Below are 13,953 nucleotides of genomic sequence, written 5' to 3'. Positions count from 1 at the left end.
AAATTCACAGTAGTTTACCTACCCCAGACTCCAAAGGAATTGTAACTGGGAACCAGAACACAGTCCAGTTATAGAGACTGCAGCATAGAATGGGGTAGTCAGGGACTTCATGAGAGTACTGTTGGGACCAGGAAATAGCTAGCATGCCTCCGAGTTTAGTTTCTCATTTTCTCACAGAGTTTGAGCAAACTAGGTCTATAAATTTAAGATCTCCAGGACACGACACTGGACTGATCTTGGAAATGGTGGGATTTATAGGAGAGTTTCTTGTTTTCATGGACTTGATTATGTTGTAGTGAAATGTGCCAAACCATGAATCAGAAAGAGAACATAACATTGGGGGGTGGGTAGTAATTACAGTACTCTGAGGGCATTTAAGGAGTTCAGCACTTTCTGTATGATGAATCCTCACAACCATACTATAAGGTAGGGAATATTATCCAGCTTTAGAGATGAAGACTCAGGGGTTCAGAGATTTACTAGTTTGCCCAAGTTACATAGCTAGTGAGTAGGAGGGCCACGATTTTCACCCAGACTGTTCAGGTTCTGGCGTCCATGCTGTAGAAACATTAAGTGCAGACATGTCACCAGCCCACTTTGGGTCTTTGGTTGATTCATTAAAAATCCCTAACCTTCTTCAACATATAGTGAAAAATTATAATAAGACATATTACTTGCAAAATCCTACCAACTATATAATTATTCCCATTTCATAAGAAAATAAGTAGTTGAAAATAAGTAATTGAATCTGTGTGTCTACTTCCTTAAATTTATCATAGTAAATCATCAAATAATTGGTATTAATTGTATTGTCATTTCTCAATCACTAATAAAAATGCAAATAGTTTGTTGTATGATTTTTGAAGATAAATAGAGGACCTAGAGAATTTTATTATCCAAATTAAAAAATAATAATTTTGGGTTTTTTTTAATCTAAGTAATACTTTTAACGGAGAAGGCAATGGCATCCCACTCCAGTACTCCTGCCTGGAAAATCCCATGGACGGAGGAGCCTGGTAGGCTGTAGTCCATGGGGTCACTGAGGGTCGGACACGACTGAGCGACTTCACTTTCACTTTTCACTGTCCTGCATTGGAGAAGGAAATGGCAACCCACTCCAGTGTTCTTGCCTGGAGAATCCCAGGGACAGAGGAGCCTGGTGGGCTTTCATCTATGGGGGTCACACAGAGTCGGACACGACTGAAGTGCCTTAGCAAAATACTTTTAAAGTAGATTTAAAAAATGGACAGAGAAGCCTGGCAGGCTACAGTCCATAGAGTGACAAAAAGTTGAACATGACTGAGCAACTAACACACACACAGTACTTTAAAAAATACTATTACTTTGTCATGCACTCTCTGATATAAGGTAATCTAACAATAAATTGCTAAATAGCCAAAAATAGATTGCACCTAGGGTTTCACAACTTGGAAGCATCTCTTATATTTCTTTGGTCTATCCCAGAGAGATGCTTTTTCCAGGTTCTTGGCATTGCTCTTGAAGAGGTCTGCATCAGCAGTGCTTTGAGGGGCTGTAACTGAGCTCTAGAGGCCCCCTAGCCATGCCCGCCCTGATGCCTTTCCCTGTGTACCCAAAGGTTGGCCTTGACTCTCCATAATTTCCCATGGTAGCTGCCCTGAAGGTACACACACTAGCCACTTACAAGTGCAGAACTCACGTCGAATTCTCTATGCATTTCATGAATTCAAAGTAACCTCAGTACAGTTCAGTTCAGACGCTCAGTCATGTCCAACTCCTTTTGACCCCATGGACTGCAGCACACCAGGCCTCCCGTCCATCACCAACTCCCAGAACTTATCACCAACTCCCAGAACTTACTCAAATTCATATCCATCGAGTCAGTGATGCCGTCTAACCATTTTATCTTCTGTTGTCCCGTTCTCCTCCTGCCTTCAATCTTTCCCAGCATCAGGGTCTTTTCCAGTGAGTCAGTTCTTCACATCAGGTGTCCAAAGTATTGGAGTTTCAGCTTCACCATCAGTCCTTCCAATGAATATTCAGAACTGATTTCTTTTAGGATTGGCTGGTTGTGTCTCCTTGCAGTCCAAGGGACTCTCAAGAGTCTTCTCCAACCCCACAGTTCAAAAGCATCAATTCTTCGGTGCTCAGCTTTATTTATAGTTCAACTCTCACATCCATACATGACTACTGGAAAAACCATAGCCTTGACTAGATGGACCTTAGTTGGCAAAGTAATGTCTCTGCTTTTTACTATGCTGTCTAGGTTGGTCATATCTTTTACAAGGAGCAAGCATCTTTTAATTTCATGGCAGCAGTCACCATCTACAGTGATTTTGGAGCCCAAGAAAATAAAGTCTGTCACTGTTTCCATTGTTTCTCCATCTATCTGCCATGAAGTGATGGGGCCAGATGCCATGATCTTAGTTTTCTGAATGTTGAGTTTTAAGTCAGCCTTTTCACTTTCCTCTTTCACTTTTATCAAGAGGCTCTTTAGTTCTTCACTTTCTGCCGTAAGGGTGGTATCATCTACATATCTGAGGTTATTGATATTTCTCTCAGCAATCTTGATTCCAGCTTTTGCTTCATCCAGCCTGGCATTTTGTATGATGTACTCTGCATATAAGTTGAATAAGCAGGGTGACAGTATACAGCCTTGACATATTCCTTTTCCAATTTGGAACCAGTCTGTTGTTCCATGTCCAGTTCTAACTATTGCTTCTTAAGGACAGAGAAATTCAGAGTTACTGGATTTAGCTAAAGTCTTAGAAGCTCCTTTGCTGCTCCTGACAGCAAAACTTTGCCTTTGCTGTCACTTCATGTCCAAGCATTTTTTGTCAGTTGGTTGCTCAAAGCTTTGAAGTTGTCATTTGTCACACTTCCAGGAACACCTGGAAATTCTTAAATTGTTTTTTAGTGCTTTATTTTCTAGATTATCCAACTAGTGGTTGAGATAAGGCTGCTTTATCCCCAAGTACTTCTGGTAAAATGTTTCCGGGTCAGGCACCCTGAGCCTTATTGCATCCAACCTGCCCGTCTTACTGCCTGATTCTGTCAAGGAGCCTCTGCTTCTTCAAGCAGCTTGAGAATGGGCCCAGAATCTTAGGCACCAGCCCGTGTTTGTTAATACCTTTCTGTGTGGAGGACTAGAATTGAGTCTGCTCTTTTAAGTATTTATTACTTCAGGAGAACTCGCTTGAAGGATAATGTGAAATTCAGAATAAAGGAAGTGGTCATATGATTTGCCCAGTCAGCAAGTCAGTCTAGAAGCGGGGTTTAAAACAATATTTCTCATTTTATTCCAGTCATGTGCTGCCTTCTTAGAAAAAAATACGCTGTGATGTGAATTTGTTGATAATTCCCATTAGCTTTTGGCTCTGTGTTTATATGCAAAATAACTGTGTACAGAGACTGTTTATAGCTTTTGTACAGGATTGTACCTACCCAGAAACATGGCTTTATGCACCTTGATTGTGAGCTGTTAATTTTTTTAAAAGCTTTGTTTTTCCCTGCTTAAAAGTTTGATCTTTACAAACAGACACACGCACACATACCATAAAATCTAGAAAACTCTTGACTTAAAATTTGTTCTGTATCCCAGAACATACTGATTATGTATGATCTATTTTATATACTCCCTCCATTTTATTAAAAATAGCAAACATTGTATGCAAACACTGTTTCACACAGTGTTTAAAAAATTAGGACCCCCATGATATTTGCAAGATTACAGCTTGGTAACAGTATGTTAATGAAGCTTAGTTCAATATATAAAAAAAGTGACAATTGAAAATAAAATAAATTTTAAACAAGCATAGTAAAGAAATTAATGATTAAAATTTGAGATTGGGAGAAAATAACACTAAATCTTTTTAAACTTTCAGATATGTGTACTAGAAAATATTTAATGTATTTGTTAATTTTTAGTGGCAGAGAAAAACAGCAAATCCATAAATATATTTGTTAAGCAAGTATTTGTAGAGACATGTATAGATGCCAAGTGCTGGATATATTAGTAGACAAAGCACAGTGTGTGAGACTGCCCTCTGACAGCCCAAGTAGAAAAGATGGTTAAGTAAACACACTAAGTGATCAGTACTGGATTCTAGTGATGAAGAGTTACCTAGGACCTGAGGGTAGGAAAATGCCTTTCATAGTTGGAGCTGTGGATGAATCAGGACAAACACCAAAAGAGTCCTGATTCTTGAAGCCTAATTAGTTATTAAGCATTTGGGCTTGGCAGGATCAGCCTCTGTTGTGGAGGGAAACCCATGTTCAAAAGCAGGGAGCCATAAGGAAACATGTGTTCTTAGAGACCTCGTATAGAATCTGAAAACTGGACCCATTTCTGTTTTTAAATAGTAGAAGACTGCATAGTATATGGAATTGGACCTCCCCAGGAGCTTAAAAAAATCCTGTTGCCTAGAAAACTCTGATGAATGGAGAGTTTATTTAACCAGGGCATTCTGGGCTTCAAGTTGTCCAGGTGATTCTGTTGGACAGCCAACATTGAGAACCACTGGTTCTAGAACCACCTGGAATCAAACACACTGATGTGCAAGTCATAGGTCTTCATGCACTCATTTGTGACCATATGCACATAGTCTCTGTGAACCCTTTTTCTTACTTGCTAAATGGAACTAATAATATCCACTTGATAAGGCTGTAATGTATTCACCCTTTCATTCATTCTTTCATTCAATAACTTATTCAGCGTGTATTTATTGAATGCCTATTGTATACCAGACATCATTTTCAGTTCTGGGGACTTAACAGTGAACTAAATGTGTCTCCCCTCCTCCTTGACATAGAAGCAGTAGCGGTTTTGCTTTTGTTTGCTCCAAGGAATTTATTTTCTACTATTATGAGGATTAAATATAATAACACAGGTAAAGCACTTAGCACAATACCTGGCACACAATAAATAGAATTATTGTAATAATCATGTTTGCACACATTTAACTAGGGTCCTAAAGTGAAATTGAATAATGTTTTCATTCATAATAAAGCCTGATTACCTTTAATGGAATCAAATGTCTCATATAAAACAAACAAATGATTAGCCTATAAATGCACCAGCATTAGTAAGATTGCAGTTTGTTTTTCTCTGCTGAGGGTGTTCACTGGCAAAAAAGGCAATCATAAAGCAACCTTCTTTATGCCTTCTGGGAACAAAGATATCTGTAAATCATTATTACAAGGATGTAGTCAGGATCAAATGCGCCAGTTACATAATTATACATTTTTCTGTGGATACTTAGGAGAAAATAGGATACTACTTGATAATACCATTGCATTAATATCAGTCTTTGCGATTCTGCTGAACTCTGCAGGATGGCTTTTGTAATAGAGAACTGGCAGTGCCACCGTTCAGGCGCTTCACTAGTCTGATTAGGGCCCTCTGATGGGGCCAGCAATGACCTACCTCCAGCAAGGTGCTTCTTAAGAAGAGATATAACGAATTTACAAAAGCTCAGAAGAAATGAAGGGATATTGCGCTTTGATGGGGATGTTTTGGGGGCAACTTTTGGAATCAAATTTCAAAGTATAGAGCTACTTTTATTTATTGTCTGCCTGTTTAGCAAATAATGCTACTTATCTGGAGAGGGAGCAATTTGAGATAATGCTTGCTGCATAGTTGATGTTTTAGAATTTTGAAAGCTGCTACTGATTTTACTTGGGGACAGTGCCCTAAAGTTTTTAACATTTGCTGAATTGTCAGAAAGTCAATTCATGTGACAACTCTATAGAGACAATCCAGTGGAAAAAATGTTGCCAGTTAGTAAGATCAGTATTTTTATCTAATGAAAGTATTCTTTTATCTGTAATATGGAGCTGCTATTTTATATGTATTGCAGATTATAAATTTGTTTTACTCAATGATATTTAACAAAGCTGAATTTTATTGGCCACTGATCTTATTTTCTTAAAATTTTTAAGAATGCTTTCTTCCCTCTAGATAAGTTTGCCAGTTTGACCTCTGCTTCTAAATAGTTTTAGTAGATTGTGCAAAGTGACATAAACATCTCAGTTACTTTCTGAAGTTTACATTTAAAATACCCTGTCTGGAAATGCATATTAATTCATGGCAAGAATTAATATTGACTGGCTTCTGTTCTTCATATTCTAAACTAGTTTTTTAGTCTACTATGCTAAATTACTTATAATTCTTAAATATATAAGAGAGAAATTAGAGTGCTGGTCTGCATGTGGCTGAAAATGTCACGTATTGCATTTGATAGTACGTAATGGTATAAGTTTAATCTGAATAATTCTGAATAGAGACCCAAGTTGAACATGTATTTATTGTACAGCTAAACTCTTGTCTTGCTGCTGCCTTGGCAGCCAATAGTCAGTGGAGCAACATCAAATCAACTGCTATTTGAATAAGTAGCTGTTGATGGACTTGAGAGATTGCTCTGGGCCCCCATTTCTGACAGGTTATTGATTGTTAATATCTGGGACTCCCACAGTTTTCTGTTGTTAGTGGGTAGCTGCCTTAGGCAGAGATGGAACTGGGAACTAGAAGTATTACTTTAGGCTGTTTCATCAAGAGCCATCAACCTGACGGGGCAGCTCACCATGGCATTCAGACCAACACATTGGGAGGCATAATTATTTTAATTTGAAAGTGTCTGTGGACTCTGTGATATACTTTTTCTTCTCCCAAGTGGATCAGAAGTTGTATTAACTTTTCTCTATTACACGATCTTGTGCTTAAGACTGTATATGATAGCTGCAAACATGTTGTCCTAAAACAATTTGTGACATCAAGAGAAGGCGGTCAGAGATTTTCAACCCCAGCGCTATTGACGTTTAGGCCGGATGAGGCTATGTTATGAGGGGCTTTTCTATGTGATGTAGGATACTTACCAGCATTATTTGCCTCTCTTCATTAGATGCAGTAGTGCCCCCCAGCTGTGACAACCAAAAATATCCCCTGCTGTTGCAAAATATTCCCTGTGAGAAAACAATCACCCATAATTGAGAACCACTGCCTTAAGAAAAAAGGAATACTTGAATTCTGTGGTATTCTTCTAAATACAGGAGTCAGAGCCAAAATAGATAAAGAGTTTATTTTATTTTTTAAGATATTTCTGAGTTATAAAAATTATTTCTGTAACATATATATCTTGATTGCATAAAGCTCTTTTTCCCTTGAGTACTAAGTAAACTCTTGGATCATCTGACTTCTTCTTCCTATCAGAGGGAAGAATTATCTACATTCTCATGTCCCTTTCTTTCTAAAGAAACTTTCTATGATTCTGTTCCTTACTGCAGGGTAAAGATAACAAACTGTTGAATATTACCTTAAAGAATAGGATCCATTTTGTCCATTTGTTTTTCTGTTTTTGAAACAAATATTATTATTACACATAGATTAAACATCCAGAATGAAAACTCCATTGACTTAGAAGGTTGAAAATATACCACCAGTAAGGTGGAAAATTGGAGAAGGCAATGGCAACCCACTCCAGTACTCTTGCCTGGAAAATCCCATGGACGGAGGAGCCTGGTAGGCTGCAGTCCATGGGGTCGCTAAGAGTCAGACATGACTGAGTGACTTCACTTTCACTTTTTACTTTCATGCATTGGGGAAGGAAATGGCAACCCACTCCAGTATTCTTGCCTGGAGAATCCCAGGGACAGAGGAGCCTAGTGGGCTGCCGTCTATGGGGTCGCACAGAGTCGGATACGACTGAAGCGACTTAGCAGCAGCAGCAGCAAGGTGGAAAATTGTACTAGGTTATGCTTTGAAAATGAAAAAGCACATTGTTAAAGTAAATTTAAGGTAAATTATTTAATTTTACTCAAGAACAGATATATTTCCTGACATACAGATTTTCATATCAACAAATGGAAACCATCCTCATATATTCATGAAAACATTTCTGGCAGAAAAATCTATCTTATAGCATTTATTCAGTGTTACTATATGTATTTCCTTGAATAATCATAATGTACTTCTTTGGGAGTATTCTTTTCAGACTTCATTTCTTCACAGTAAGCTGAATCTGTTGTAAAGTCTCTCACAAAGGAATAAGAAGCTGGTGGAACATCTATTTCCCCAGGAAAACCTACAACAAATACATAGGCCAAACACTTTATCTTATGTGCTCAAAAGAAATGGTGTCATCATCACCTTTCATATATCCTGAGATTTATTTACAGTTTACATTGACTGTGAGACTCTGTTATCCACTGGGAGTTCTGCTTTATTTATTCTAGATGATAAGACACTTGCAGCCTATTAACAGTTGTAAACAAATCTTTCAGGTACATCTGACATAGCAATTATGAAATGTATTTTCTTAGACAAGTATCTAGGATTAAATCAGGACAAAGGTGGAGTTTAGGTAACTACAAGAAGTTTCTGTATTGAATGGTTGAGCTATTTTTCAAAAAAGCAATTGCAAGTATTGTAGACCCCAAGCTTCAAAATCCCAGTGGAAAATTTCCTAGATAAATTACCCATTATATTTTAGAGAAACATTGATTTGATGAATGCTTATTTAAGAAACGTTCTTAATCTAAATGAGAGTTAATAAATGTACAGTTAAGTGGAGAGAGGGAGGGGGAGGGAGGAAGGGAGCAGAGGAAGAATGGATTATGGATGGATGCATGGAAGGATGGAAGGATGGATGGATGCATGGGTGGAGGATAGCTATATGATGCAGGATATCGACTTTGAACCAAGACCTGCCTATTAAATTTTACCTTATATTTTATTTTTCAGCCAATGTTTTCAGTTGCACCAAGCTTAGCTACCAATGCATCAGCAGCCTTTAATCCCTACCTGGGACCTGTTTCCCCAAGCCTGGTTCCAGCAGAGATCTTACCGACTGCACCAATGTTGGTTACAGGGAACCCTGGGGTCCCTGTACCTGCAGCTGCTGCAGCTGCTGCACAGAAATTAATGCGGACAGACAGACTTGAGGTAGGAGTCACGGGTATTTTTATGTGTTCCATTCTAAAATTCATAATGTGCTCTTTGTTTTTTGTTTTTTTTCTTCAATGGCTATAAAGGTTAAAAGATAATTCAGAGATTTTGGTTCAGTGTTTGGAGCATTTTGCTAGAATATAGAGATGCTGTATTTCATGAAAGTAACATTTATAGAAGCCACAACATCCATATGTGGAAAAGTGGATAAGAACTTGGACTCTGGGATCAGACTGCTTTTTACTTGGTTGGGCCTCAGTTTTTTTATGTTCAAAATGGAGAAACGATTTTATCTCAAAGAGTTAGACTTAGCTTCCTAAATGTTTCTTGTTACTGTTGGTATTAACAAATTCTGTCAATCCCCTGAATGAACTTGTTATTAAGTTACTACATACAAAGTGTTTAAAATTTTTTTATTGTTAAGTTTCCTTATAACCCTCACAATGTTTCAACAGGAATGACAAGGCACCTTTCTTTGTGAAATGTGCTGATAAATTTTTAATTGCAGATTGGGTGATATTCTGTCTTCGAGTCAAGGATGATCTGATGTATGTGCTTTGCTGTTGCTGCGTGAAAAAGAAATTAAAGATATAATCTTATATTGAAGTAGTTGAGAATTTCAACTTGACTGTAAATTAGTAGACTTGGTAAACTCTGGGAAAAATGGCAGCATTACTGTACACTGAAGCTCTCAAATCTGGCTTTGGTATCCAAATAAAGAAAAAATGAGCTTTTCCTCTTTTCTCTGGTTAGGATGAGGCAATATTTAGTACTAGAAGTTTTGCATGTCTTAATTACGAGAAAATGGCAAAACAAGGCCATTGTGTGAACATAATTGACACTAATAATTTATCGGTTTAGCAGGAATTTATTTAATAAATACCACTTTCTTGTTGATTAAGTTTCATTGCATGCATTACAAAGGATCTCAGATTTCAGAGTATTTATAACTGCCACCACCTTTCTGATGATAGTAGCAATAGTTGATAATTACTGGATATTTACTCTCTACCAGCCATAGCATTACCCCTCCATGTGCAACACACATTTAATCCTCAAAGCCATCTTATGAGAAAGATACTATCGTTAACTCCATTTAACAAGGCAATAAACTTGAGAGAGATGTAACGTGACTTATTCAAGGTCACATGGGTAGGATCTTCTGGTAGGGCATGATACCAGAATTTTAAACATTGTTATTACTCCCCTTCCCGTACAAGTGATGGTACAAACAAGAGGCAGGAAATTTGGGCTTGTGTGTTCCCTTTAGAGTTTTTGTTTGTTTGTTTGTTTTGGGCTTATTTTTAACCTTTCATTGAACATGCTGGAAAAAGCTCCTAGTTACAGGAGTTCCATAAGGAGGACTCAGGAAGGATGTTGAGACCTGATTTCATGCCCTCTGTGGACCAAGGCCCTGCTGTGTGCTAGAGATAAAACCTTGACTTGTGGGTGGTTTGTCATTGCATAGTTGTTCTTGCTCATTAATAACTAACGCTGTTTGCAGAGAAATTTAGGAGCAAATTTAGGAAGTTTTAAATATTTAAAATTTATTAGATGCTCAATGTATGAATCCCTCCCCCCCAACCTTTCAGAAGCATATCTTAAGGTTCTTGATTGTTTAATGGGAACCAAATAGGCAGTCTGAGATGAACTTGATTGAATTAATTTTTAATAGGAGATTAAAACTGAGATTGTCTCTATTTAACTCTCTTTCAAGGAACCTTTTTAAAAGGCTGATTGTGTATTCAGAACTCTTTTAAACTAATTCTTCCACAATTTTAGGTAGACTGTAATTGGTTATATTCTGCATGATGTTCAGTTAAAATGAAGACTTCCGTCTTTCATTTGGTTTTGTTTTTCTTTTGCAAGGAGCTATTGCAAGTATTTTTTTTCTGTCTTCCTTTCTAGTAGTCACAACAAATGGCTCCTGTTGTAATGACTGTCATTTCCTTTTAACCTGAATTCCACTTATCTCAGTGCCTGATAGTAGGGCAGCTTCCTATCTTATTCTCATTCACAGGATCTGATTCAGGGTCACAGTTACAACCTGTTAGGATATTGCAGTGTGATGCTAAGGGGCACGTCTTTCTCCTTGGCTTTGTGATTTTAGACACTCCTGTCTTCAGGCTCTTTCCTCTCATGCTCATTACACCATATCTTGGGGTCTAAGAGACATGGTAGTAAGCGCCGGCACTTATTTACACATTTAGTTGTTTGGGATTTAAATCTGTGCTTGATTTTTAACTCATGGAACTCCCAAGTACATTTTAGAATTTTTGAGTTACTTTTGAGGTGAACAAATTTTGAATCAGTTAAAATACCGGCCAGTTCTTCTTGCCACTTCCTTTTCTCTTTTTACTACAAAATAGGAAATGAAGTTAAAAACACCATAGATTATCACCCTTCTGATTCTTTTTTTTAGAAGAACTAACATATAGCACCCAATGTGATGCTACAAAAATGTTGATACTACAAAAAATTGAAAAAGAGGAACCCAAGGATTAGTGCTGGTGATGTTGCTAATTGAGTAAGCATAGGTCAAGTTTTTTTTCCCCCTAAGTGTCATATTTCACACGTATTAAACTAGGAGATTATACCAGATACTCTCTACGATCACCTCCAGTAAGGTGAAATTTAGATCATTTTCTTGCATTTAATGCCAACCACAAATTACTGAAAAGGTTATTTATGTGTGTGTGTGTGTGTATATATCCACACATGCATAAGTTTCCTATCACTATCCATATTATCCATTCTTTGTTGGATATCTTTTAAAAGACTTTGCAGCTGCATACTCTCTATGGTGTAAAATCAGTTTTCTCTAAAGAGGAGCAAACCTCTTAAATATTGGTCACTGAAATGAGGCTTTTAAAAAATTCCATTTTGTGACCTTGGGGTGCCTTTGTGTAATTTCTGAGTGGCAGTTATTTTCAGTGATTATTTTAACAATTGTTAAAATCTGTACGTACTAGAAAGGACTGAGGTTTTTAGTCATATCTGCTTTACTACAAAGAGTTGGTAATCAAGGAAACTGTTTATTTTCAAGATACACAATAATTTTTTTATGGTGCAAAAAGGATCCATGAATGCATTTATTCTCTCCTTTATTCAGCAATATCCAATGAAGAACTGTTGACCATATTTCAAGTAAAAGCTGTTGTGAGGAATATCTTGAGGCATCAAAGGTTGCCTACTGTTTTGTAACAATAAAAGGTCCCAGAATAGTGCCAGGCTCATAAATTATGCCTAGTAACTTGTTCGATGAAGGAATAAATGAGTCAATCAACTAGTTAATCAATTAATTAGTCCATGCCCTTATTCAGAGCTTAGGGTAATCTACCAGAGGAGATAAAACATGACACATTTTTAACATTGTTGGCATTATCCTTGGGAACATGTTTACATTTTGAACATTCCAACTACATAATAAGGCATCCTGTTCATGCCCCTAGTCCTAGAGCAATAGTTTCAAGCTTTAATGTGATGAGAATCACTTGCGATGATTGTTAAAAATGGAAAGCCTGGGAATTCTCTGGACATCCAGTGGTTAGGACTTGGGCTTTCACTGAGGAGGGTGCAGGTTCAATTCCTGCTCAGGGAACTAAGATCCTGCAAGCCACAAGGCACAACCAAAAATTAAAACATAAAAAATTGTTTTTAAGTGTGGGGCCTCATCCCCACGGACTGATTTGGTGGATCTCCAATGGGGATCTCAAATTCTTTTCACAGATGATCTGGGTGATTGTAAATACAAATGGTTTATAAAATTCCATTCAGGGGATGTGAGCACCTGTTATTTAAGCAGTAACTTTTTTATCACTTACCTCATGTAGTTTACTTGTGATTCTGGATTAAAAATCTGTCTCCTCAAATGCATTTAGCATTCTGTATTTTGTGAAGTTGCTGAGAACACCGTGGTACAGCATAATGAAATATTTTAAGTAAACAATGATGATTTTGGGGGCAATTTATACCACATAAAGCATTAATAAAACAGAACAAACCAGTGGCCACATACTTCATATGCTGATGGAGACATTAGATTGCCATTAGGTTAACTGTATTATTTTTATATTAATAGTCTATATGACATATTCCAGCAAGGTGGCCAAACTACTTGGCTTCTGATATTTTCAGTTGGAGTTGTTTCAAAATAATGTATTCATGTGCTCAAAGTTTTATTCTACTGAGGCAATCATGACATGAGTTTCTAATTCAGGCCGCTGGATACTGAATGCTTCCACTACTTACTGATACAGAAGAGTCTAGTGGCTTTTTTCATATAGGTATAAAAACATATGATACTTACTGACTACACACACAAAAAAAGCATTTAAAGCTAAATGTGGATTTAAGTGATGGTGAAAGGATGCCTCCATGACAGCATTATAGGCATTTAATGGATTTGTCATGATCTATTGCACTCATTTCAAAATGAGATTAGAAAAGCAAATGCTTTTAATAATACAAGAAAGCCTTATTGATATAATTACTTTACTTTTGTGTCTTTGTCTCGAGTATTTAGCTACTGCTTCTGTGATATTTTAATTTCTTTGGAAAATCACCAAGAAATATTAAGAGTTTAATGCACATGGTTCTATGAAGTTTAAATTAAAAAAATAATTGTAATAAGACTTTAGAATGGCTTAATAATGTAGTGTAATAAGACTCTAAAATGATGAACTCATGTTCCCAGTTAAAACGTCTAGTCTGTGCTATCTGTAATTAGTTTGAGTTTTGTTTTGGAAACAATATAGTTGGAAGTTGTTTCTTTAGTTGGCCATTCTAATATATTCAGATTTTACTTTTAAGTTACTTGAAATCAAATGACAAATTCTTAGCTATATTATCTATAGAAATGTGCTTGTCTTCATTGGCTAATGGCAGTAATCATGGATTTCACCGTTTAGATTTCAAAGAAAAGTCCCTGTTGATCTTAACAGAAATCCTCTAGAGTAGCATTATAGATGTCTTTTTCTTCATTTTTTTAAAAAATGAGATTCAGGTAGACCAAGTTTGTTCAATTATCTGGT

The 13,953-nt window shown here is 36.9% G+C and overlaps 1 protein-coding gene across 28 annotated transcripts in view; it reads left to right on the top strand.

Annotated features, from left to right (window-relative positions):
* The window catches only part of MBNL1 (muscleblind like splicing regulator 1), a 222,293-nt gene that overhangs the window by 182,999 nt on the left and 25,341 nt on the right, over positions 1-13,953 (top strand). For all 28 annotated transcript variants that reach the window (XM_027543281.1, XM_027543262.1, XM_027543424.1 and 25 more), the window contains one exon: positions 8,717-8,917. In XM_027543281.1, coding sequence (XP_027399082.1) covers positions 8,717-8,917 — 201 coding nt within the window. The remainder of the gene's footprint in view (positions 1-8,716; positions 8,918-13,953) is intronic.

This window comes from Bos indicus x Bos taurus, chromosome 1 (genome assembly GCF_003369695.1).
Source record: "Bos indicus x Bos taurus breed Angus x Brahman F1 hybrid chromosome 1, Bos_hybrid_MaternalHap_v2.0, whole genome shotgun sequence".
Taxonomy (NCBI): Eukaryota; Metazoa; Chordata; class Mammalia; order Artiodactyla; family Bovidae; genus Bos; species Bos indicus x Bos taurus.
Note: the sequence above shows the minus strand (reverse complement) of the source record. Positions and strands in the feature narration are given on the sequence as shown.